Source organism: Drosophila miranda, chromosome XR, assembly GCF_003369915.1.
Source record: "Drosophila miranda strain MSH22 chromosome XR, D.miranda_PacBio2.1, whole genome shotgun sequence".
Lineage (NCBI taxonomy): Eukaryota > Metazoa > Arthropoda > Insecta > Diptera > Drosophilidae > Drosophila > Drosophila miranda.
The window spans coordinates 12,353,727-12,379,294 of NC_046674.1; the positions used below are offsets into that span (position 1 = coordinate 12,353,727).

The following is a 25,568-nucleotide window of genomic DNA, read 5'->3' on the forward strand; positions in this document are numbered from 1 at the left end:
GTCCAAAATGAGCCGACGGTATATTTACGGTATATCGGTATATTTCTGAGGGTCGGGCGGTATATTTTATCGATACATCCGCAGTCACACTGTTGACAACACTACCGGGAAAAAACGTGCGTGATTTAGATTATAGTAAGATTTGCCAAATTATTTATAAGGTTCCGGGTAATTAATTATTAACTATTAACTAAAACGCGATGTGGCCGCGATTTGGCATCAAGATTGGCAACAGCACCCTCTGCATTGCTTACGTAAAGGCCGATGGCAAGGCTGAAGTCATCGCGAACAAGCAGGGCGATCGTGTCTCGCAAGCGTGTTTGCTGTGGGATGGCGACTCCGAAATTGAGTGCGGTCTGACGGCCAAACAGAAGATGGCCACACGGCCCAAACAGGCGGTGGCACACAGCTTCCAGCTGCTACAGCCAAAGGAGCACTTAACCGAGGAGATTTTTTCAAATGCCCTGAAGGATATTCCCTGCGACTTTGACAAGGAGGAGCTCGTGTTTCGAATGGAGCACGCGGTGCCCTCTGACAAGGAAGACCAAGATGACCAAATTGTGACCAAAGAGCTAAGTGCCTACCAGGTCACGATGGAGCTGCTGCGCGCCGAACTGGAGTTGGCCCATCAATATCATACTGATGCGGATCAGGCTCCCATTGCCGTGTTATCCATACCCAGCTACTATCCCGTAGAGGCCTTCAAGCTGCTGTCAGACGCTGCTGAAACTGCCGGCTTCCACGTGGCTCAGATAATAGCCGAGCCCACGGCGGCCGTCTTGGGCTATAACATTGGCGAGGATGAGCTGCAGGCTCGCCAGCATGTTTTGACCATCAAGTGCGGTGGACTGTATAGCGATTTCGCCCTGTTTGCCGTACAGAATGGTTTCTTCATTGAGCTGGCCACGTTTGGTCCGTTCGCCATCGGTGGCCGCCAGTTCACCGAGGCCTTGGTGCAGTTCATCTGCGAGGAGTTCAAAAGAAAGTACAAATTAGATCCGCACGAGTCGCGTCGATCGCTCGCCAAGATCCGCACAGCAGCCGCCAACTGCAAGCATACCCTTACAACGATGCCCTCCACTCAACTGTACATCGACTCCCTGATGGACGGCGTGGACTTCAACGCCCAGATGTCGCGGGCCCGCTTCGAGAGCCTCATTCAGCCAGTGATTAACAACCTAATGCAACAGCTAGGCGAATGTATCGAACAGGCCCAACAAAAGCGTCCGGAGCTGAAGCGCGTCGACCACATTGTCCTCCTCGGCGCCACCATGCAGATCCCCAAGCTTCAGGCGGCTGTGGCCTCTCGCTTCCCCGACGCCAAGCTCCACAACAGCCACTCGGCAGATGAAGTGGTGGCCATCGGATGTGCCCGTCAGGCAGTCTGCCTACTTGATCCCCTCGAGCAGCAGCTGCAGAAGGCCGACGACTGTGTTCTCGTCGAGGATGATTTGTACATTTGGCACGGAGACGATGAGGCGAATGCCACACTGGTCCTGGGAAAGGGCAGCGTATTGCCACAAAAGATCAGAGTAACTCTGCCACAGTCGAGCGAAGCTGGCGATGGCCCGAATGAGCTATCCTTGTTCAAGATACGAGCTGGGGACAAGGAGATATTGGCCAACCTCCCTGGCCCCGCGGCCGCAGAGGACGGACTGTTTCAACTGGAGGTTGAGGTCAACTGGAATGACAAGGACGGAAATGTAGTTCCGCAGGTGCGGCTGAGTTGTATGTGAAAAAGAGAGAGAGAGAGAGCTCGCATGCAATCGTTTAGTCTATTTATTGTTGGTAGCCTAATCATACTAATACATAAATAAAAGTAACATCGAAAGCCGCACTGAAATCAATCCTTTATTCAGAACTGCAAGACGTTAGTGCGTTCTTTGTTGCTGCGTTCCAGCTTTCGCAGGAACTCCTCAAACACCACCACGCCCTTGAACATGCTGGTCTTCTTGTGGTCCTTGATGCGACTCTTGTCCTCTGGGGCCTCCATATAGCTCTTGGTCTTGTCATCGTAGGCATTGATCTCGTGCAGCAGTTGAGTGATGGTGGGCACCGTGGTGGGATCGAACTTGGCCACGGCATTGACGCTGAATGGCACACAGACCTTGCCCGTGGCTGGATGTATGCAGAATGGAGATTTCAGCAAATGGTTGAATCCCCTGGTCACGTTGATGTCCAGGCGCGGATAGAGCAGGCACAGCTGCACCTCCTGGACAATGTTTTTCAGCTTGCGACTCCACACATTGGCCGTCGACGTCCGCATAGAATTGGAATACTTGACGAAGCTTTCCCAAATCAACCTTGAGTGGGCTCCATCCTCATGGCTTTTCTGCAGATAGCCCTCGAACTCAGTACGGGCTCCGTCGTCGTGGATCATGTGCAGCAGCTTATTGACACCCTTGGGTGTGCCAAAGAGATTCTGGTCTTCGATAATAATCTCCTCGAACAGGGGCTCAATGATCTTCAAAGCACGCTTGAAGCTGTGATGTGAACGATCTCCTAGCTGACATCTCGGCGAGTTGCTGCCCATAAAATTTACGTAGCTTACAATATTCAAATACTCAGCCACGGCATAGCGGCCGCGGCCGTCCAAATGACGCGCCTGATGATCACACACCCAGCAATGGATGCCACGACGTCCAGAGAAGACCCACAGTATGTGCTCGAAGCCAAAATCCTCGCGCAGTGCGAGATCCAAGACGCGTGCCGCCAGTACCATGAATTTCCAACACTTGAGGCACACCTCGGCACCCGAGCAACAGGTTCGGACCTCGTCATAGTCTGTCATATCGATATCGAACACTAGCTCGCGTTGCACGGGGGTCAGACCGCCCGGAACTATGCGAAAGTTCGTTGGCCTGGTGTGCATCACGGGTCCAATGTCGATTTTGTACGGATTTCGCGAGCAAATCTCCTTTTCCAGCTCTGCCTGGGTTTCGAAGCAGAGGTAACGAATGTAGATGTCATCGTGAAGGGTAAAGGATATTTCCCGGTTACAGAAGACGCCATCCTCAGCTACGGAATACAGGGGATTGGGGGATTGCTAAGTTCTTGAGCGGTCGTTTTAGAGGGGGTGCACTTACAGAGTCCGTAGGAGAGCCAGCGATAGAACGGCTGATGCGGAAAGAGACGCCTGTAGTAAACGGGCAGCATGTCCGGCAGGATCGTGGGATCAAATGCAGGCACTACCGTCTGCTGGGGCACTGGAGTTTCCAGATCTGTGGCTTGTTTTGACATTCTAATCGACTGCAAGAATTAAGAGCGATGGTTAAATCTGACTTATAAAGTTATAAGTTATTATATATTATAATAAAGGAAACTCAAAGGCCATCAAATGTTCTTGTCGAAACCTTATAATTATATATTATGTATATTTTTTTTTGCTGATTTTTGTTTCTTTTTCAAAGAGAAATACACGGGTTTGAGCTTAAAAGTATTGAAATATTTTAACGACATGCAATTGTTAAAATTACGAGGCTACTTAATTGTCAGTTTATGCGTCGAATAGAATCGATTTAACACAATGGAATACCGCAGTATGAACGTGGTCAGAGATGATGAGTCGTCTGAAGAGTTTTGCTTAGGCTACAATAGAAATTGTATATATATATTATGTATCTATATATATGCATATTACTATATACTCGTATGTATATTGTATGTATCTAGCTTATGCCTAGGTTAGATCATTGTTGTAGCTTATAGATTAGAACACGAGACGATAAGACATCCCTTCCACAAAGCATCACAGAGCCCGCATCCACGTAGCATTGACGACCGTGTGACCTGATCGACCATTCTGCTCTAGGCCACGGTCAGACGAATGTCCTGCATTTTGTGCTGCTGCCAGGAGTGGGCGGGCTGCCGGGGCGGCGCTGTGTTGTAGAGCGTCACAGAGGCAATATGATTGTTGGGCATCACTTCGAATATAAGATCTTGATAGCCGTAGCAAAAGGTGGAGCCAAAGGGATTCGCCGTGTTCGTTGAACTGGCACGATGCAACACCACTGGCCGCTCCGACGTAGACAACGAGCCACTGATCTCGTCCCATTTGGTGTAGGCAGTTATATTCACATAGTCTTGCTTTGAGGGCGTCATCAGATCGAGGTTATCACTGTGCGGGTGGTCCGTTTGCAGCTGGAACTGGAACTCGCAGCGATGGTACATATTGAAATTGAAGTGGCCCGGATAGTTCGTGTGCAGAATGAACTTCTTGCAGGTCTGTGTGCGAGCGTCGAAGAGAACATCGATGCCCAACGTGAAGTAGTTGAAAAATATGTCGCTGCGCTTGCTTTGCGCCTGTCGATTCACGCTCGAGCTGTGTATTTTCATCTTGTCCTCGCTCTTGAAGAATATGCGGTTGGGAGCACCAAGATTGGTGGCCACATCCTCGCAGCTGTCTCCAAAGAGCAGTTCTCGTGTGAAGCACTGCCGACGTGGCTCCAAGGCACGACCAGAACCCTCCGTAAAGAGATTCAGCTTGAGGCCTTTGGTGTGGCCATAGGAAGTGCGAAGAACTGTGGCCGATTCCAGATACATTTGTCTATGGTAGCAGCCCAAGGGCAGTGCAGGAGCACGGTTTTCCGCAACATTGCTGCCAGCGTAGAGAGACATCTTGGAGACGACCGGCGAGGCACCATTCAGGAAGACCAAGGAGCCAAGCCCATGGCCATATCCAGAGTGCAATTTGCTATCTACAGGGAAGTAAAAGCTGAGTCCTCTGAAGTGCAGGGCAAAGAGTTGCTTGGCTGCATCATACACTCCCGGATGGGTGGCTCCGAACGAATGCTCGATCTGTTCTATACTGGGCAACACCTCGGGTGAGTTGAAGTAGACGCCTCCGTATTTCAGCTTCACCAGCTTCATGTTGAACACCTCTATTGTCTTCAGACGCTGCACAACGGGATCGAAAATCAAGCGCACACCATCCTGTGGCAGATTGATGATTATGTCCACGCCCAGTGGATTTGTATCCGAATATAGCACCTGGACACCTTTGATGATCCCCACCTGCGACTGTATGATGGAGATGGCCTGCGAGAAGTGCATGCCCAGGACAAACTCCCAGGCGTCGCAGCTCATCGAGTTCTCGGGCACAATCTCAAGTTCGAGCATTCTTCTCTACAAATTGGACGGACGGATTTTTTAATATTACGGATGGTTTTTTTTTGTTTGCAAATCGCCACCTTACTGACCTTGATATGTGAAATCAGCTGCTGTTGCTGCTGCCCCACGAATATATACGCAATTTGTTGCTGGTGGGGTCGCGACAAAGTATTTTTTGAGCTATTTGTCCGCTGTTGCCGTTTTAGATTTTCAATATAATTGTTTGATCCTGAATTTCGCTTGTTTGCGGGCGTGACGCCTTGGAAATCTTAATCGCAATTACGCAATGTAGACCGAAATTAATAGTTTTTAGATGCTTGGGTTTTGCTGACGAACTTAAGTGTATGTTTAGGCGTAATGTTTTCTTCTAAAAACGGACAAAGGCGAAATGCGCAGCAGAAAAAATGAGATAATAACAAAGTGCTGGCGCTGCCGGACTTCCATGGGCAGCTGTTTTGCCAAATTGCAAAACAACAAATTACGCCTCAAACTAATTTTAAACTTATGACGAACTAGTTCATTGCTAGACTTAGCATCTAAACTTATACTAGGTTGTTTGGCATAAATTAATTTAAGAACATTTTTTTAAGTCGTGTATTTACTGCAGTGTGGCAGCGCCACCAAGGTACACAACAGCTGTTGCAGTTTTTTCGCGCGCTTTTCTCGCAGTCCACGACGAGCAAGCTCTTACCTTTTTTTTTAGTTTTAAAGGAATGTTTAAAGATAACCAGCAGTTTGCCGTGGTTTAGTACACTCTCGTGCTTTAATTAAAAGTCGTTGATTGTTTATAGGAGTGCTTAATCGGTTGAAATTCGGTCGTTAGTTTCCGCCAATTGGTTCCCGACCGCGCAAAAGAAAATTTTTTTCTGTGACTATCAACACCGTTTGTGTGACATTTACCAATACTGTACAAAAAATTTGGCGGAAAGGTAAATATATATTGTATTCTTTGTTTACAGCCCATTATTCGCTTAATACTAGTATAAAATCGGTATAAAACCATTGCATGCAAACAATCCTCACCAATTATACACTTTGGACACCATCCTTCGCACATTGAACACCACAAATGGTGCAACAAAAGCTGGCATCAGTTAGAACATTAGCGCTTATACAATAATAACAATAGATATGACCACAGCCCATATGATGGGGAAGCGTGGGACGTTCACCACAATAGGTGCACGTTGTGCCCACCATCATCTTTGGTGCTAGAAGCTCCGTGGTGTCCATCTCCCGCCGACGGGCGCCAAATTGCTGCCCAGGAGTCCAAGACTTGAGCAGCCTTTGTAGTTTTCGGAAGTTAATGATGGGCAAAACTAGACCCAGGATTTCCTGAAAGAGCATTGCAGAATTACAAAGATGAAACCATAAATCTTTTCCAAAAATACTCACCATAAATCCACCCCAGAGCAACTCACGGGTCAGGTATTTGTATCCAATATCGCGTCGCTGATTATTTCGTAGACTAATATAGTTCAGACCCAGAAAATAGTCGATTAAAGTGGGTTTCCGTCCTGTCTTGAGGAACCGAAAGTAGTTGAGAATGTTCAGAACAAGGGCGCTGTTCTCCGCCCACGCTATGGCCTGGCTAAACCACTCCACGCGCCGTGCGAGCCTTCGCTCCTCCCAGCTCTTCACATAGCCGGGTAGGACGGTCAGGGCGAAGTGGAGGACCAGCCTGGAAACAGTAAGCTTCTCAGCATCGTAGGCTAGGACAAGTAGTTGCTGGCCAAATGTGGAGCATCGCTTGCCAACGGATCCAAACCAAATCGCAGATTGTATGAGCAAATCGAGTTCTGGTTGAAATTTGATGAATAGCACGGGCTAAGCGAGAGTGAGGTTTTGAAGGTGTTCCACGGAATATGTAAGTGAATATTTGTACCCACCGATATGGCCTGAAGGTTCTCCAGCAGATTATCGCGTATAAGTCGGGCAATATCCTTGTTAAGAGAAATTGCGTCTATCTGGAAGGGAACCATTATTGATTCGTTTCCTCTTTAGATTGATAACATGACTTACTTGGTTCACCCGCGGCACATACTTATTTTTCTCCAGCATTTTGTTTATTTTGCGGTGTTTTGGCTACGCTTTCATTGATATTTCTTTGGACTTTATACTTTTTTTATACGCTTGCAGCGGTGCGGTTCAGCTCACACACCTTGCCTGTTTTTATACCTTTTTTTGGTATTTTCCAGTATTTTTTAAGTCGCGTTATGGACTCAAAGCGTTAATGTAGATAAGGCGTAGAAAAACCATTCGTGATATTCGAATTCTTGAGAGTTTACCATAAAAATCTCAGTTTTTTAATAAATTCAGCAAATAGAGATCATGCCACTTGTTTAATGGAGATAGGGATACCAGAATACCAACAGAAATCAGTAGAAGGCAACTTTAGCGAACGAACAATTTTTTTGTTTCATACGCCAGCGCCACAACTATATATAACGGAAATAAACGGACAGGGCCCGGGACAGCCACGCGAAACCCCCAGGGCCTAAAACAAACAGAGCAGGACACAACCAACCTAATATATGAAGACATTCAACTCATGGGCGATCCGGAAAATATGTCTTGTAATCGTTTTTTGGAAAACCGGTAATAGAAGTGGTCATCGACACAGGGGCCACAAGAAGCATGGTCAACAGACGGCCCCAAAGCTGAGGAACGAAGGAATAGAAGATAAGGAACAAAAGTAAATACGGCTAGCAGATGGAAGCATACGGAGGACAAAACGTCCAGACAGAACTAGGACGACGAGAAACCACGGAATCGTTCCTAATATTGGCAGGAGGGCCAGATATACCAATTCTGGGAATGGACTTTCTAAGAGACGCAAGCGCAACAATAACGTGTGGAGAGGTAACAGCAGTAATCAGCGGAAAAAGAAAAACTGAGGAAGAAAAAGAGCAAGGCCATGACATCGTAGACCCTAGGCCCGAACAGACACTAGAGCCGGAAGGACGACCTAACCCGAAACAACAACAGTACGCACCATAAACCGGAACCATCCCACCGGACTGGGAGGTACCACCAGGCTGCCAGCTGTCGGAAAGCCAAATCGAACTGGTGATGCAGAGCTAGCCGATCGGCCGAAGCACGCTCAGCGGCGCTTCAAGTTAAGGAAGGGAGCGGGCATGGCCTGCTGGGAAAAGGTTGGCAGATCATCTGCACTTGGTTCTCCACGGAGCGTACCTAAACCTTCGCAACATTCGCTAGTCCGGAGCGCACCCAAACCTCTTAACATTACCTCTCCCGGAGTGCACTTGAACCTCCGCAATATTGGTTGCCACCCGGTGGGATGAACGCAGCACGCAGCGATCAGCCACGTGCGGTCGTTGACGACCTTGAAAGAAAACCCGAAGACCACGATCCAGTATATTGCTTGACTCCAAAAAATTAACTTTAATAGATTGAAGAAATAGTAAATATACCTTCAACACAATTTCGACGTCAAATATGTCCTAAACGGTCACCCTGGTACTCTGCCCTTGATTCAGTTCTTTATTGATATATTTATAGGCAGTAGCGCTGGAAAACGAAATAGACTGTGCAATTCGAAAACATTTTGGTTAAAATGATAATTTCCATATTCATGTGCGAGCTAATTAATTGTTAAATTTGAGTTTATGTTTTGTTGCCAAGCATAAATATCGCAAAGTCCTGTTTTTGGACATTTAGGAAGTGTTTTAATTCCACTTTTCAATTGCAGCTTATATAATTTCAATCAAAACAAAACGCACAACTCGTTTGCGATCCGGAAAATATGTCTTGTAATCGTTTTTATTGCTCCAAACGCATAAACCAGTTGGCCAAGATGCAGACATTCGGTCATTCAATCCAAGAGTTGCTGCCCCGTAGTCCAAGAAAGCCCCCAAGTTCAATGATTGCCCCCGACCGGTAAAGTTATGGTCAGTAGTCTGGTTGGTTTTTGATTTTATAAAAAGTACATAATTCACACTTTATTACACAATTTACAATTCATTCGTTTGATCTCTGTAACAGATTTAACAAAAAGACATAAGTATACAATATAGGTTACAGATTACAGATTACAGTCAAGTGATTGATTGATAAATTCGTCTGAGCAGGAGTGACTAAGGATCAGTTGAAAGCGGAAGATACACGTAGAAATTATTCGCTATCACAGAATAAAATACAATATATAGGTATGAGTAAAATGATTATGAAGTAGGCATGACCACAAGGGAAAAGTCTAGTGAAGATTGGGCCCCCTTTTGGGGCTTTGGGGCCTGTGGCATGTGTGTGCTGATGTCCTAATTACGAGATATGAAGCTGATTTCATGGTCGATCGTTGTGGATGCTGTTCTGTTGGCTGATGAGCAATTTGGCTAACTCTAGTGCAAAGTTAAACGTAGGTATTCTATGGGCCTGTTCTCGCCGGTCTCGTCTAGTAGTGATGCTCGTGCAGCTCCTCATGGTGGTGGACGGGGGCAGTCTTGTGGACGACGGCATTGAAGCCGTTATGTTTGTCGGCAGTGTAGTCCACGGTGCGGATGGAACCGTCGGGCTCAACCAGCGAGTATTGGCCCTTCACGGTGTCGCCATCGCGGGTCTCGTGCTGGGACTTGACATCGCCAGTGTGGAAGTCGTTGACTCCATACTTGAAGGCATACTTGGGCGGGGCCTATAATTGAAGGGAACACCATTAGAATACCATTAGCTACTCGGGACCCCATCTAGTCTGCGGTGTCCTCCCACTCACATAGTAATCCACATGCTCGTCCTCGTGCTCGTGGGTCTCATAGTGAGCTTGCTCTTGGTGTCCATGCTCCTCGCCCAGCGAGATGCGCTCGATCTGATGGTGCTGTCCGTACTCATGTATCGGCTCTGGCTCGTGGTGGGCCAGGTGCTCGTAGCCGTGGCTCTCATCGTAGTACTGGTGCTCCAGCGGATAGGCCAGACTCAGGCACAGAGCCGAGGCAAAGATCAGGTACTGCAATACAAGCGCATAATTAACAACTAAACGGAGATCTTTGCTAATTGTTTTTGTTCACATCAACACCAACATCAGCATTTGCAACTGTTGCAATTGGTGGGGGGCGGGTCGTTGCCTGTCACTGTCCATGCAATGACTGCACTTACAAGTAATGCGCATATTTTAGCTTTTTTTGTTAGTTAGTGCCTTAATGAAGTGTTTGCTGTGGTTGGCTTAAGCTATTGTTTAACTATTGCTGTGATTTTGCTTGTGGTTTGGTTGAGGTTTTTTCCCTAAGACTCTCTACAAACCGGTGAAACTGGGGGTAATTGATCGGGAGTGGGTCTTAATGTGATGTTTAAGAAAACAAAATACAAAACCTAAGATTGATATGAATACCACTCCTAAAAGGATTAATCGTTATTATTTTTATTTCAGTCACTGATTGAATAATGAAGGGTTTACTCCTTCCATAAGATTTACATTTCCTGGCCAGGACTGTTTTAATAAAGTATATTCCTTTTAAGTGGTATACGGTGGTCTTCTCAAATGGAATTCCTAATCATTCTTTTTGTGTCACACCACCAATTGAGACAAAACCGGAACCTAAGATCCTTTATTTTATATACCAAAAAAAAAAAATGGAAAAAAAATGCTTTTTCACTTCTTTCACTTGATCTTTTAGATCTTTTTGGTATATATGTATGTACATATATGGTTACAGATCGTTGTGCACATTTGATATCCTTAGTCCTTGGCTTATGCTGTCGGTGCTCACCTTGAACGCCATTTTAATAATGTTTTTGTAGGGTTCGTTTTTCGTTCGAGATCACAAAGGAAAAAAATGTAACTTGAGACTGAGACTTTGCTGAGATGCCACGAGCTGCACGCAACGACTTTCCACAACTGAATAATGTGCTTGCAACGAAAATTCGCCGCTTTTATATGGTTAGGAAGAAAGTGAATCGACAGCGGTCGCAGTAGCAGCGGACGTGGCAGCAGCGGTGGCAGCAGCGGTGGCAGCAGCGGTGGCTTAGGCAGCGAAGCCGCTACGCCAGGTAAGCGGGCGGGGGGGCGCCTCAAATGTAAAACAGTTTTTACAGTTCAGTTTTTCTTTTTGGTTCGCTTTGTTTGCCATTGTTTGAGATCCGATGTTGGATGTTTGTTGGACTGTTGCAGCGTGGTGCAGGACTCTTTGTGTGTCATTAGTGACGCATTCACTGGTTGTGGCACCACTTCGATGGCGTTGATAAGTCGTCATAGGGGGGAACTTGCAACATCGCTGACAGCCAGCCTGACGTTGAAACGGTTTGTTAATAATATTTTTGGTTAGCGCTCCGCTTATTTGCATCGATCCCACCAAACCCCTACCTCCCAGTATCTGGTGGTACCCTCCCATTGAACGCAGTTTGACCCAAATATTCGATTAGATGATTTTTCGTGGCTGCTGCTGGGCAAGTTTTATCGGGGCAACCTTCTATTACGGACAGCCTCCGGTTGATCATTCACTTTTAATGCGCTAATTTTCGTAAAATCGTAATTCGTAAATGGTAAAATGGTAGTATCCAAATTGTATTGGCTCTGCAGGCCGGCCCGGCACTTGGCCCAATAAAAGGCCATTATGTAATATTTAATTGTGGGACATAAACAGAAGTTTTTCTCCGTGTAGCTGCAAGCAGCTTTTGGGGGTCTTACATGCACGGCTCGGACTGTACTTCAATTCAAAGTTAAGTGCCACAATTGCAGTGGGAAATTAACCAATTTTTGGTCTTTCGTCAATCTTCCATTTGGCTCAAAGCTAATTACGCATCGGAGCGTGGATTTTTGGTCGCTTGGGGGATTCTGATTTCAAGGGTTTTCGTTTGTTGCTCAGACATTTGTTGTCGTTCTGTTAAATGGATCTTTAAAGGAAATAGAAACTCAGTTTTGAAGGAAACTACTGCAGTTTTTCCTTCTTGTGTGACCTTTTTAAAAACCCACATAAACCTGTTGCCATCATCCTGTAACTAAAAGACTCTTGACTCTTTCCAAACAATCTAGTTCAGCGGCAGCTTGTTGGCCAGTATCTTAAGGAAATATTTGGATCTCATGTCTTGGCCTTTATTCACTTTGCATAGCGTCAATTCTCAGGCTCTCCATGGACCCGATCCCATCGATTCAAATCGATGCACAGCGAAATGAATCGCAACGAGTGACATCAGGTTGATGTACTCTTAAAGACAGACACAGTTTTAATTGCTATATTATGGTCGACAACGTTTGACAACATTGCGAGACATGAGAAACTGAAAAGCGACGAATAAAAAGAAACATTTTTCATGATGATTACCAATCCGCCAGTGCGCCAGTACGTGTAAATCCCGAAAGCAGCACAAGAAATATGGCAAATAAAATAAATGCTTAATTATGGCCCACGATTTGGGGTCTACGTCTCCTGTTTTTTTCTTTTCTTTTTTTTTGTGTGGATCGTTGCCGTTGCAGCAGGTGGAAAATATAACGCAAGTCAACATGCCACACTCTACTCGACTCGACTCGGAGCGGAGTTGAAGTCGTCGTCGTCGTCGTCGTCATGGCATACCAAGGCACATAGGAGGCATTTGGCAATTCGTCGAATGCAATGCTGATACAATTTTCAGGCTGCTTCAGTTTGAGGATTGATTTTGGGTATAGTTTTTGGCGTCAGGGTATATTGAACGAAGGGGGAAGCTTGGGGTGTATAAAGCTTAGGATGTGATGCTAAAATATTAAAATTGTAATTCATTTTCTAGGAGTACATATGATTATATATGTAGATTGATCTTTATTAAATTATATTGAAGTGTATCCAACTTTCGTTGATTCGGTTTTGGTCGATTTTGTTGCCAGTTATCGCCTCAAATATTTTTTTATATGTATTTTTTTCTTAGTTTGTTGTCGTCGTAATCGCCCACTAAATTTCATTTTGTTTGCTCATTGAAGCTTTGTCTTTGGCTCTGCTCTGGCCGGCAGGTGTTAATTTCTTGGTTAGTTATAGTTTAGATAGGTTTGTGGCGTTTGTACGGGTGGCTAGTGGCTGGTGGCAACTTTTACCCAGAGCTGCGCTACGGCCAGCCACTCAATCAATTCCATTCCCACTCACAAAAGTGAAAAGTCAAAATGCGAGTGCTGGTGGTTATGTGCATGCTCATGCGCGCCTATACGTCGTTCGTCGTATAGGAGTACTCGTAACAGCTGTTGTTAAGCAGGCCAAGCAATTACCTAGTAACTCATATTTACCGTTAGACATTTAGTACATGCATTAACTTGGCCGACTGAACTGCTCCTGCTGCTGCTGCTGCTGGTGCTGTCTGAGGTTTCTGCCGTACATTTGCGACATCGTCCAAACAAATCCAAACAAAAACGAAATTAAAAAAAAAAAAAAACGATAGAAAGGCTGTTTGTGTAATTCGAAGCATTAGATACCCTTGTGGACTGTATGAAAATTGTATGCTGTGGGGACTCGTTCCTCCAATTGTATTTAATGATATAGTGGACAGATCAGGTCCTCGGTCTAGTCGCATAGAAGCTTGAGCGTTACAAACATCTAACATGGATTTATGGTACCCTTCAATGGTAGGTAGCAGAAGACTGGCCTGCCTTTAGTGATTGTTGGCAAACATAGTACTCGTACTGGTAAAACAGCAGCAACAATGGCAGACAATCAGCAGCAAACTTTGACTTTTGTCTCATTGTTTCATATTTATTAGAGCCGCAGTTGGGGAAATAAAAACCTTGCAACTTAACAAGCCAGCGACGCGTGCATCTTTCCAAAATAGTTGTGGGAATTGCTGTAGTTGCTGTTGCTGCCGTTGCTGCTGCTGCTGCAGATGTTGCTCTTTTAATGGTTATCCTTTTATGCAGCTTGAACTTACGCAACACCAGCAGCAGCCGAAGCCGCAGTTGCAGTAGCAGTAGCACTCGCAGTAGAAGCAGCGATTGTTGTATGCGCAAATGTTGCTGCTGTAATTGAAAATTACATACATTTGGGGAGCTTCTTGTATTTATTCGATTGGCTGCAATTTATATTAATTTATTTGAAGGCAAAACGAATAAAACACGAATTGGCTGGAGACTGGTTTGCCGGTTTGCCGACATGAGCTGAAATATGCGTGTGTGTGGCCAAGAGGAAAATGGCAGAAATATTCCGCTAATTGCCAGCGCACATTGAACTTAAAAACGCAACTGCAACGTTAGCAGCAACATCAGCGGCAATAACAAGTTAATGCTGCCAAAATCGGTGCATTGCGCTGTGTGGAAGCGCAGTTTTCCACTGATTGATCCGATGCAATCGTCACACGCTGCGTATGCGCTATGGTGGATCATTTGAATCGACCATAAAGCGAGCTGTAGCCGCAAAATAATCACCATTTCATCTTTCGATTAGCCATTATTACTGTGGGTTCTCTTATCCTGGGGTAGCCCCTGTCAGCTTCCATTTGCAATCCTTCATTATTCATTCACCCGACCACGACTCCCTCTCATCCACTCTCATCCAATCCCATCATCATCATCATCATCCACGACGTCGGCTCGGATTATGCACTCGCAGAGCACTGAGCCCGTGACATAACTGCCTCTGCAGCATAATCTGAAAAGCCTTTCAACGGTAACAAATAATATTCACGGGGATTTGATGCGGTAACACCCAAGGCGGCAATTACTACCCTCGCCAGACTTCTCTCGTGAAAACTCTAAGCAGCCTGCGTCTCCCATTGCCGACTGCCGTTGACATAATAAATAGCTGATGAAAATTAATTAAATGCAAATTGGCAAATCACATAATCATATCATATGGCAGCCGAGACAGTCGAGCGACACTCTCCATTCCTGCCGCTCTCTCTCAGTGGCAACATACGCGGAAAAGCTGCATGAGTGGGTCGCAGTCGCACCACCACCACCACCACCACCACCTCTACCAGAGAAATATTCCAATTGATTTTTCACGCAGCCTCTAATTGTATCATTGACTAATCAAAATATTTGCGCTTTGCATTCACAGTCTGCAGTAATTGTAAAATTGTTAATTATTTTAATTTGAAATTTTTCACACATCCACTGGCGGGGAGGTACTAAAGGCAAGGGGAGGTGAAGGAAGTTGTTCGAGTTTTCCCATCGACTTTCAGTCGCTGCTGCGGCACCACCACCTGGGACCGCCACTGTCTCGGCCGTGTGTCTCATTAATTAGGCGCCATTGGAAATGTCTCTCGTATGCCGCTGTCAAAAAACTTCCTGCAAAGAAAAGACCGCTTTGGAAAAGCTGAAGGAGGTGCTGGCTGCAGACTGCAGACTGCAGACTGCAGGAGGACCTGGCCATAGCAAAGTAGGTTAAATACTTTTACCTTATTCCGCAGCTGTCGCTGACCCGGCTAATTGCTGTCATTTTTGGCGGCTACTTCGACTGTGAGTTTTGTTTTTCCTGCTGCCTGCCGCCTGAGATGCAACAAATTAACAACTTTTCAAGCGCGCTCGAACCGGATATTATGAAATTTTCCAGTTTCGACCATATCGAGATTATAAAATTGTTAAATTTATGCAACCGCCTTTGGACAGGAGCTGGTGCTAGAGCTGCTGCTGCTGCTGTTGCTGCTGTTGCTGTTGCTTGTGCAGACCAAAACCCGCCTGCAACTCCTCTAATCAAGTTGTCAGCGTCGACATATTTGTATGCCTAGCCAAAGTATGTTTCATTTACAACGTTTGTGGCAAAGTCCAAGGCAGAGTTGCAGGGACAACGCCCGCCCGCTAGCTCGCTCAATGTTAAGTTGAAGTGCAATTGCCACTTGGCTCGCAGACAACTCTTGCCTCGCCTTCGTCCCGTCTTGGGCCCACTGTGCGTATACGTAATGGAGTTTGCAATAGAGCTTCATTTCATTACGTTTCGTTTCTCAGCGGGTACGTTACGCCCTGGGGTCCAAGAAAAGAAATACACTTTCACAGAGCACCTCCCATTGGGTTTTGCAAGCCGATTACCTCAGCGGCGGCCAGCCAGCAATTAGTTAATGACCAAATATGTATGCCTTGCCGCAAAGAAAGAAAGAAGCCAGACGAAACGTAATGAAATGGAATGAAATGAACGTGGCAGCAATTTAATTAACATACAATAAAACACTCGAATGCATATGAAAGTATGGCAGAGCTGTGGCAGAGGCATGGCATGCCATGCAGTCGATAATCATCGGTGTGGCAAAGGCAAACCATCCAGAAAATGCAAATCAAGGAAGAGGTGTCACAGTGCAGTAGATCAAAGATGGATAAGATCAGATGTCAGAGCAGAGAATCGGAAGTGGAATCAGCCATTAGCAGATAAAGAACAGACTACGATTGATCTTAATACAGCAACAGATCAAGATCTGTCTAGGGCTGTGCCGCTCTCATTTCTGGCCATCCCCTTGAAGCATTGAAAGTGATGATACAACAATCAACATTCGTGGGCAATAAATCGGAGTAAAACTAATATAAAAGCGGAGAATACATATCCAAAATGTTGAAAAGTATCAATTTTTAGCTGCGGTTGGATTTGAGAGTGTTTCGGAGTGCTTTTTGGCAGCACAGCACATTGCACAATCCCGTGGGGCCGGTGTGTGCGTGCCACAAATTAAAAACCGCTGCAATAATGGAATAATAAATCAGCATAAATATTTGCAACGAAGAGAGAGAGAGAGAGAGAGAGAGGGGCAAAGAAAAGGCGGGGAGAGTACAATATCTGCGAGGAAAACGAAGACTAAAAAGCAGACATCGAAATGCAATTCGCATTTCCTTCCGTTTTGTCGTTTTCTTTTCGTTTGGCAACGCATTTGGAAATTTGGAGCAATTAAATGGCCAAGCATTTACACTTGACTGGAACGTGATGTGGATGATGTCTTCCTGAAGCAGGGAAATATCCAGCTTTCAGCGATAGTTAGATATGTGTTAGATACCCCTACCCATACAGACCTGTTGTGTCGCCCACCATTTAACCTACAAAAGCTTTGCCGTTGCCTCATCGATGGAAAACACTCGCACTTCAAAGGCGGCGGCGGTGGCGGCGGCGGCGGCGAACCCCTGGAAAGCGATTTAGATTGGGATCAAGACGCGGCTCTGGCTCTGGCTCTGGCTGCTCCAACTTGCTCCAATTTGCCACCCGGAAGATATTTCAAATATGCTGCCGACACTCTACACTCGATCTTTTCGTTTTTGGTCTCACTTTTATTGCAGCCTCAATTATGCTGTGCTTTGCTCTGCTCTGCTCTGCCGTGCTGTGCTGTGCAGTGTGTGGTGGCATTCTTTTGTTGTATCTTTTCTGGTTTATGGCTAAATTGTGTCTGCTTTTTCTGCGGCCAAGATATCTGTGGGATACGTGGCGACCGAAAAGTGAAAGAAGCTGACCTAATAACTAGCAGAGGGCTGGCTCTAGTCTCTTACTAAGTAATAGTGGACGTACCTCCCTTCTCTATTTTTTGGGGGAACATTTTCAAGTATTAGCTTTGTTTAAGTTTGGTAGATTGGCCAGGAATTCACGACGATTTGCATCAATGATCCGCTGGTACCAATTTGCATCGCCTGGAGGCTCATTGACCAATGGCCTGGGAGGCAGCAGTCCCGACTCGGGCACCTCAACTTGTGGCGCCTTCTCCGCGTTGTTGGTCTTGGCTCTGTTGTACTTTGGATTTGAGTTTGCCGCGGGTTCTTCGGTTGTGGCCTTGATGGGATCCGTGTCCGCGGGTAGCATAAAGATGGGAAAACGATTGGGTATCACATTTTGAACCGGCTGGAAGGGAGTTCCCTCTTTGGTCTTATTGTTTAGGGGGGCCTTGCCCTGGACCACGTCGAGTACGGCAGGCTTTAGGACATCTTTGGCGACGTCGATGTGGTTCAGGTCGAGACCATGCTGCTCCTTCAGCTGCTTGGCCACGTCGGCAGCCACATGGGAGACGCTCACATTGAGGTGACTCTTGGGATCCCATGTCACATTGGCCGGCGACTGCACCTTCTGTCTATCCGCAATTATCTCTGGACGTTGGGTGGGCCACACCGTCTTTGCTTGTTCATCTCCCGGTTGGAAGCTCTGCGTCTGAGCCAGGAAGCCCCCATTCTCATCGGCCCGGTACTTGGTGACCTCAATGAGGCCGTCGGGCCGCACATACCCGTAGCTACCCTGGACGCTGCCATTCACAAAACGTCGCTCATCGCGAAACTGAATGTTCTGCGTCTGCGGATCATCGATCTCATAGCCAAAGGCATATGTATTGGGTCCTGAAACGCATACAATTAATGGAAATGGGATAAAGGCCTAGACTCTATAGCCTACCGTATGGCTCGTGCAGAAAATAGTTAGTTACTTTCGCTTTTCTGCCTGCATTTTTCGCTGCTGTCTTTGAATATGCTTCACTTTTGGCAGCCAATGGGTTGGCCAACGTGGCGTATACTTTTATGATTAGTACGAATAGCTGTGAATAGACGAATGATTTGTAGCATATATTTGGGAGATGGAAAGCCTCGAGCATGGAGAGCTTAAAAAGTGGATTTTTTCAACTGCAGAGCTTTGGTATTCCATCCATGGTGCAACGTTTGAAAGTGCTTCAGTTTTACAGGGATTACAGGGTACTTTTATACCCGGTACTCAGTTAGTATCAGTCAGTATATGTACATATTGTATCTACATACATATGTGAGCTTATGGTTTAGGAAATATTATTATTATGCCTAAGCGCCAGAGTGGGTTTCGCAGCCTATTCTCTTTCTGTCTTTTATTTTCGCTGATCGCAAAAGCGATGAATTGATTTGTGGGTTAATGCCGGTAGGGGGAGCTCTCCGCATTCTCTAGCAATTTTGCTGAGAGATGGGAACAAAATAGAGGGAAAGGGAGGAGCCACGACCGCTAGTCTATCCCCGTTCTACCAATGACATATTTGATTATAATTTTAGAATATTTTATTCATTTCATTTCCCTACTTTTTTATTTCGCCAAACGGTGCTCTCTCTCTCTCTCCGCCAAGGGGCGCACACTGCACGAGGGAGAGGGAATGAGTAAGCGCGTGAAATGGGTTGCGTAGCCACTGAAATATTATTTGTTCTTTCTGGCTATAATAACGATCCGATCTAAACCAAATACGGCCCTTTGCTAGTTATGGGAACTTTCAATGATTCTGCCATTTTGGCAGAGCGATTTTTTAAATTCACTTGCAACAGTGTGGAGGAGGGTCTGCAAGAAAAATCAAGCTCTTATAGTCTCTGAGATCTCATCAAGACAAACATGCTCAGAAATATATGTATACACTTTTGGGGTCGGAAACGCTTCCTTCTGGGTGTTGCACACATCCATATCCACCACAAAACTAATATCTCCCTACTCTTCGAGCATCGGGTACTCTTTTGCATTGTCATATATTTCTCTCATTTATCACTAAGTTGATTGCCAATTGATTTTTAATCTTTTCAAGTTTAAAACAGGCATCCCTTGCTCATTTTTGTAAAGAAATAACCAACATCAGCACTCGTTTTCTTCATCCGCACCGCATGAATTCTTGTCTGATGAACAAATCTAAAATATTTCTTATTGATTTCGCTATTCCAACGCACTTACAATGAACCAAAACAAACTGGTCAGAGATCCCATGCTGAATATTAATGATCTGCGCAGATAGCTATTCTTATAAGTCACATTTATTTCGTTGTGTTGGCCAGCTCTGGACTTCCGCGTACTTTCGATGGCTCCGACAGACTGAAGAGCCGAGAACCCAAAGCTGAATGGAATGGAGAGGCGAGGCCTGAGACCTGAGACCTTCTTTCGAGCCTGAGTGCGAATCCCCATTAGAAATACTCCACCAGAATGCTAAGTGTTCCCTCTGCTGCTCTGCTCCCCAGTATTATAGAGGTAATAATTATGGCCCATCCAAGCTAATCTTCGTGACCTTCGAAGGTAAAGAAGAAAATCGTTTAGAGAGGTTTTTTTTAAATATGATTTTTATTTAATTTTTTTTTCGCTTTTTCTATACATTTTACAATTTCCATAAAAACGTTTTTGCATTGCGTTCGCTGTTGCTGTTGCTGTTGTTGCACACAAATGCTTATGTGGGAATATATAGTACATAAGTGTAAGGCCCAAATGAACCTTTGAGACGTGAGAGACATGTGAGAGTTGGTTGGTTTTTTTCGCGTTTTTTCCTTCTGTTTTCATCGATCGTTTTTGCCGCTGCCTTCGCGTAGGCCTACAGATTGAGTACAAAGATCGTTTCTTTTTTTGTGTGGATTTTTCCTATGTTTTTCGTTGTGGTTTTTCTTGTTTAAAATTAAGCTGCATAATTGTTTATAAATACACAATAGATGTGAAAAAAATACTAAATGCAAAAAATGAAACTAGATACAAAAGTGTCAGACTGAGAGTGAGTGAGACAGACAGAGAGACATGAGACAGTGGGAGACAGAGAGAGTGAAGGAGTGAGATATGGTGAGGCGGCGTCAGTGAGAGTGAGTGAGTCAGTGAGAGTGAGATTAAGAAGAAATAGAGACAGAATGAGTTCGTTTGGATAACAATTATTTAGGAGATAGAATTCTGAGGGGTTGGGGGGCAGTACTACTACTACTACTAATGCACAATTACCGGCCCATCGGTTTACATCGGGTTCCATAGGGGGGTTCTCCATCAATCCATCAACCTTTCGTATTCACACAAATGTATCCCGAATGAACTGAGGCTGAGTATCAGTTCCTGTCAAACCGTTCCCCCATCCCGCAATGGCACAAGGTTCTCTGAAGAAGTGAGAGCTAGCACGCCCCAGGGCACATGGTAAGCGGGGCGTGGCAGTTTGGGGATAAAGGGGGTCACAGTTTGACGGACACCACAAAGGCTTGGAGAGCACACAGAAAATAAAAAAGAATAAGAGACAGAAAAAGAGAGAGAGAATGGTAGAGTGGTAGAGAGAAAGAGAAAGGGGGGAAAGGAGAGCGCACAGCACATAAATATATTACAAAAGGTAGAGCTTTGAAAAATAGATAGAACCGAGTATATACTATAAATAGTGTTCTATGTACAGATCAGGGGCGGGACAGAGTAGAGGCCTTTGCTCTTGGTTTTTTCGTCCAACTCTCAGTTCTGGGCAATAGCTCTGTGCAATAGTCTGCTGGGGGGAAATCGGTTCTGGTTAACGTTAATCATATATTATATAGTACATATCATATAAGAAAACTGGTCCTCCGTTTGTGAGTAGAGCTGCCGTTCTTCGCCAAAAAAAAAACATTGTTATCCATCATTCAATATACCTCTTCTGTGATCTGTGATCAAGTCATTCCGAATGCCAAGTCGTTATGAAATTTCTTCTCGGTTTTTCCTCTTCTGGGTATCGTTTTTCTTATCGTTTTTCCTTCGTCCATGCCATGCCAGGATCAGCCGGGTGCCGGGACGCCCTCGAAGGCGGTCCCGTGTTCTACTAAACTCTTAGCTACACTTACTTTTTACATTTTTGTGTGATTTGATTTTTTTTTGTGGTTTTTCTTTTCTTTTCTTGTGGTTCCTATGATTCTGCTGTGGTTGCTGTTCTTGCGGATGGATGAGAGATAGAGCACCTGTGCGACTGGTCCAGCTACCGCTTAGTAGTGGTGCAGCAGGGGGGCGTGCGCCAGGATGGGGGCGTGCACAACTGGTGCATGGTGGATGATCTTGGGGGCGGTCTTGTGGACGACGGCGTTGAAGCCATTGTGGTCGTCGGCGGTGTAGTCGACGGTGCGCACAGAGCCATCGGGCTCAACCAGAGAGTACTGACCTGTGAATGGGAGAATTATACGAATCTATTTAGTTTCAGATCCATCAGATCAGTAGGCAAGTTCGTGTCCTCAGTCTTTCGTTTATTTCAAATAAAAATCAAGTTTATTGCCAAAGTGCTTTGTTATGTGGCTCAAAAATGTTCGTATCCCTCCAAAATATGTATCAGAGAGCAAAACTCACCCTTCACAACATCACCATCACGCTCCTCGGCCTGCGACTTGATGTCGCCAGTGTGGGGATCCTTGATGCCATAGTTGAAGGAGTATTTGGGATAGGCCACAGGCTCGGCATGGACGGCATGGGCCAGTACGGGCGCATGATGCACCAGCGCGGGGCCATAGTGGCCCAGCTCAATAGGGATGGCCTGGGCGGCGGCGAACAGCAGAGCGATGGCAATGAAGTACTGTATGGGTGGGAGAGAATCAGGATCAGGATCAGGATCAGGGCGAATGTTTCACTTTGAAAAAATACTGGGGCCTGGGCGCTGTCATGGGGGGGAGGGTGGAAAAAAAACACACCTTCATGTTGGGTTAGAGCACAAAAAGACAAAAAAATGGACACACGACGCGAACACGTAGCTATCGAGGACGAAGGACTTGGCGATGGTTCCTTGTGGACTGTTGGGCACTGAGGCTGACTGTAAGGAGTTTGTCTGCTCGAGAGTGGAGGACCGTGAATAGCACGAATTCGTAAGCTGAACTGATGTCTGCAACGATGACCAAAAGTATTTATATACGCGTCGGACGCCGAGTGCAACACGACTTGGTCGACAGCGACGACGACGACGTCGACAGCAGCAGCAGCAGCAGCAAGAGATCGGTGCTGCAGCTGCCACGGATCGGGCCGGGTGGGGGAGGAGGCACAGCCAGCCAGCCATCAGTTGCAGCCGCAGTCACAGCCACAGCCACAGCGAGGTGCTGCAGTGCAGAGCCGTGTGGCAGGGCAGCCATACCACGCATGTGCCACAACAATGATCCCCAGCTCAATCGCTAGGTGCGGCATTTGTTTGGAGAAGGCGTTTGGTGACTTAGTTTTTCCACAGGTACTCTTGGGCCTATCTACCCCGAGGAGGGGGGCGGGGGGCGCAGTCATTGAAAGCGACACTTTTGCATTGGCTCTAATGATCTAAGCTCTTTATTTATTGATTTGCCGACATAATTACGATCGGGTTTAGTCTCTTTGGCTCTGGCTGCTTTCTGGTTTTGCACGACTTGGCCAAAAAAAATTATTATTACCATATCTGTGGCAATCAAACGGGGCGTCGTTATAATTACCACGCCAACAACAACAACAACAACAACAGCAGCAACACAACGAGCCACAACAAAAAACTCGAGCCGCAACTTGCGTATTTTTCATGCCACGCAATTTGTTGCCTGACATTTTTGTGCCCGACTTCGGTTTATTACTGCCACAATCGGGAGAACTTTGTCCGGGGAGAGCTGTGTGTGTGCCAGAGGAATTTTCGGTGTTGGCAAATAGTTTGACTCGAATCAAATGCTGCTCAATCAATATTCTCTCTGTGGCATGAGACAAATTCGTATGGAGAACGAAAGGCAAATGTTGTGAGATGAGAAATGATAGATGCTGATGGAATTTTGTTGAGAGATACTCTTATGATGATATGATATAATCAACAATTATTGCTGATACTCTCTCTGCCTTGAGCTCTGCTCTGGCTTCAACCTCTCAAGACATCCTCTTATTGTATTGAATGATTAGCTATGAATGATCGTAGATACTTCAATGATGGGAGTTTCTACCCACAGGAGAGGTTCTGACCTGTTCTGTTTAAGCTCCAATGACATCTTAGCAGTCATTCGTTGACACTTTATCTTAGAGAGTTTTAGGCAACACCCACGACAAGCTCCAAAAAAGCAGCAACAAAAACCAACCCAAACAAACAATTCTGCCATGACATATCAGAAAATTATGATTGTATCTTATAAAACACACACAAGTGCCCATTAAATGGTGAGGCTCGGGGAACTCGCGGCCCAGCCAGCAGTACAGAAGTGCAGACTATGGGAAAAAATTGGATGTTTGTCTTGTGGCGGCGGCAGTGGAGGTGCAAAATGAGTTGGCCAGAAACGAAGCGAAACTAAACGAAACGAAACAAGCCAAAAGTGGTCACAAATCGCACTATAAAAGATCTGTGGATAGAGCCTGGCTCTATGTCTGGGCCTGGCCATTAGCATGTGGCATGGAGATGGAGATGGAGAGCGAAGACAAAGACACAGAATCGACTTACATAAAATGGCTTTAAAGGCGACACATTTACACGGCTGGCCGAAAATCGCTCGAAAACAATTGTGGCCGAAAATGCAAACAGTCACAGTCACAGCCACCGCCACCGCCACCGCCATCGCCAGAAAAACCTCCGACTCGTTAGAGGCGGAGGAGCGGGCAGGCTGGGAAACAAGTTGGCCACGTCACGATCGCACTTTGACAGAGAGCCAGCCAGCCAGGAGTTGGAGTTGGCCCGAAAGCAGCGGCGGGCAGAGCGCGGGCTCCAGGGGCAGAGCTTAGGAGCTCCCCTTAGGAGCTGGGTTTAGTTGGTTAGTTGGTTAGTTGGTTAGTTGGTCAGCGGACAAGACAGTTGGAAAACCGAAATGACTTCAACAAGCTTTGTCTTTGTCTTCGGCTCGGATCTGCTGGGGTCTGTTTTCCGATCGATGATTGCGCAATGGTATCTCTCGCAGACCCCTCAAAGCGACATTTCTTGATCGATGGCGGGAGTACTTGCAATCGTCGTTTTGCATGCGTTAATTGCACTTGTCCACGCATGACCCTCCCTCCCTGCTCCTCCCCCCTTGGGCAATTCAATATGTTTCGCAGCTTAACCTGAGATTTATTATATTTATGGCTTCGACTGTCGATAAGTAGAACAAACTTTTTATCTTGATTTACGAGTATGCCCGCAAATCTGGCAGTTTGTTTGCCTATGTTTGGACAATGGTTTGTCGTGGGAGGAAGGCAGCGGGGGCGGGCAGCAGATCTATTAAGCTGAACATTTAAACGCACTTTGCATGGAAGGAAGTATCCTGCAGTTGATGGGGTATATAGGGCTGGTGCAGACTTTGTTCCACGAGTAATTATCGGAGGGGGAAATAATTATAAATACATTGATTCGTAGGGGCTTCCTTTTTCTTCCAAATGTGATAGAACCAAACTTCAACCCACTCTTACTAGTCATCTGCCTGGTCGACACCCTTTTGCCGACCCGTTCCCCCTGATGTTTAACCATTGGCTTAAATGACTTGACAGTTATAGATTTGTGCCTTGATTTATGCAGTAGGCAAAGCAGTTTTTGTTGCTGTTTCTTATTCATGATTGAGACCTGAAGGCCTTGCGGGTCGCTCAGGCCATGGCATGGGCTTTATCTCTGGCTGGACAATGGCCCGGAGCGGGATACGGGTACGGTGCCCATTAGAAAGTCACTGCAGCGAATGCATGTAATTCAAAGCGTTGCACAACGCTGCGTATGCGTAACGTGCCATATCCGGTTGGGGTCTCTAGGGATTATGCAAGCTGTGCACTTCCGAAATGTCATGCGAAACCCTTGGGGAAACAGTGGGGGAAGTGCAAAGCGGATCTGCAGGCCTCCAATTACTGGGGAAAACAGGCAGCACAGCACTGGCAGTCTATCAACTAATTAAAACATTTCGAGTGCGAAATTCTTGCACGTCCGTGACTGGCGCGCGCTAACCAGCCTTCAGCCTTCAGTCTTGCCTTTGATTTTTGGCTATAGTCTTTCATTCTATG

At 46.0% G+C, this 25,568-nt stretch overlaps 8 protein-coding genes across 9 annotated transcripts in view; 2 read left to right on the top strand and 6 right to left on the bottom strand.

Moving 5' to 3' along the window:
* The first annotated feature begins 77 nt into the window (after positions 1 to 77).
* Positions 78 to 1,837, top strand: LOC108151353 (heat shock 70 kDa protein 14). The gene has a single exon (XM_017279910.2). It carries the CDS (start codon positions 201 to 203, stop codon positions 1,734 to 1,736), a length of 1,536 nt encoding a protein of 511 aa, XP_017135399.1. The 5' UTR covers positions 78 to 200; the 3' UTR covers positions 1,737 to 1,837.
* Positions 1,757 to 5,889, bottom strand: LOC108151356 (DNA primase small subunit). The gene is made up of 3 exons (XM_017279914.2): positions 5,801 to 5,889; positions 3,087 to 3,249; positions 1,757 to 3,018 (listed from the first exon to the last, which is right to left on the bottom strand). The coding sequence occupies exons 2-3, from the start codon at positions 3,238 to 3,240 to the stop codon at positions 1,856 to 1,858; spliced, it is 1,317 nt and encodes a 438-aa protein (XP_017135403.1). The 5' UTR covers positions 3,241 to 3,249; positions 5,801 to 5,889; the 3' UTR covers positions 1,757 to 1,855.
* On the bottom strand, positions 3,336 to 5,533 carry LOC108151357 (UPF0183 protein CG7083). Its single transcript, XM_017279915.2, has 2 exons — positions 5,199 to 5,533; positions 3,336 to 5,124 (listed from the first exon to the last, which is right to left on the bottom strand). Exon 2 carries the CDS (start codon positions 5,116 to 5,118, stop codon positions 3,808 to 3,810), a length of 1,311 nt encoding a protein of 436 aa, XP_017135404.1. The 5' UTR covers positions 5,119 to 5,124; positions 5,199 to 5,533; the 3' UTR covers positions 3,336 to 3,807.
* LOC108151359 (peroxisome biogenesis factor 2) lies at positions 5,802 to 7,268 on the bottom strand. Its single transcript, XM_017279918.2, has 4 exons — positions 7,132 to 7,268; positions 6,999 to 7,076; positions 6,505 to 6,936; positions 5,802 to 6,444 (listed from the first exon to the last, which is right to left on the bottom strand). The coding sequence occupies exons 1-4, from the start codon at positions 7,168 to 7,170 to the stop codon at positions 6,136 to 6,138; spliced, it is 858 nt and encodes a 285-aa protein (XP_017135407.1). The 5' UTR covers positions 7,171 to 7,268; the 3' UTR covers positions 5,802 to 6,135.
* The window catches only part of LOC117186233, a 29,764-nt gene continuing 10,151 nt past the window's right edge, over positions 5,956 to 25,568 (top strand). For both annotated transcript variants that reach the window (XM_033386682.1, XM_033386684.1), the window contains exon 1: positions 5,956 to 6,038. The gene's annotated coding sequence lies outside the window, so the exon portion shown is untranslated. The remainder of the gene's footprint in view (positions 6,039 to 25,568) is intronic.
* Positions 9,033 to 10,944, bottom strand: LOC108151361 (histidine-rich glycoprotein). The gene is made up of 3 exons (XM_017279920.2): positions 10,827 to 10,944; positions 9,836 to 10,066; positions 9,033 to 9,757 (listed from the first exon to the last, which is right to left on the bottom strand). Exons 1-3 carry the CDS (start codon positions 10,836 to 10,838, stop codon positions 9,521 to 9,523), a joined length of 480 nt encoding a protein of 159 aa, XP_017135409.1. The 5' UTR covers positions 10,839 to 10,944; the 3' UTR covers positions 9,033 to 9,520.
* On the bottom strand, positions 17,220 to 19,771 carry LOC108151358. The gene is made up of 3 exons (XM_017279917.2): positions 19,626 to 19,771; positions 18,351 to 18,489; positions 17,220 to 18,295 (listed from the first exon to the last, which is right to left on the bottom strand). Exons 1-3 carry the CDS (start codon positions 19,656 to 19,658, stop codon positions 17,514 to 17,516), a joined length of 954 nt encoding a protein of 317 aa, XP_017135406.1. The 5' UTR covers positions 19,659 to 19,771; the 3' UTR covers positions 17,220 to 17,513.
* On the bottom strand, positions 20,030 to 22,521 carry LOC108165350 (cuticle protein 8). Its single transcript, XM_017301383.2, has 3 exons — positions 22,322 to 22,521; positions 21,984 to 22,206; positions 20,030 to 21,801 (listed from the first exon to the last, which is right to left on the bottom strand). Exons 1-3 carry the CDS (start codon positions 22,325 to 22,327, stop codon positions 21,629 to 21,631), a joined length of 402 nt encoding a protein of 133 aa, XP_017156872.1. The 5' UTR covers positions 22,328 to 22,521; the 3' UTR covers positions 20,030 to 21,628.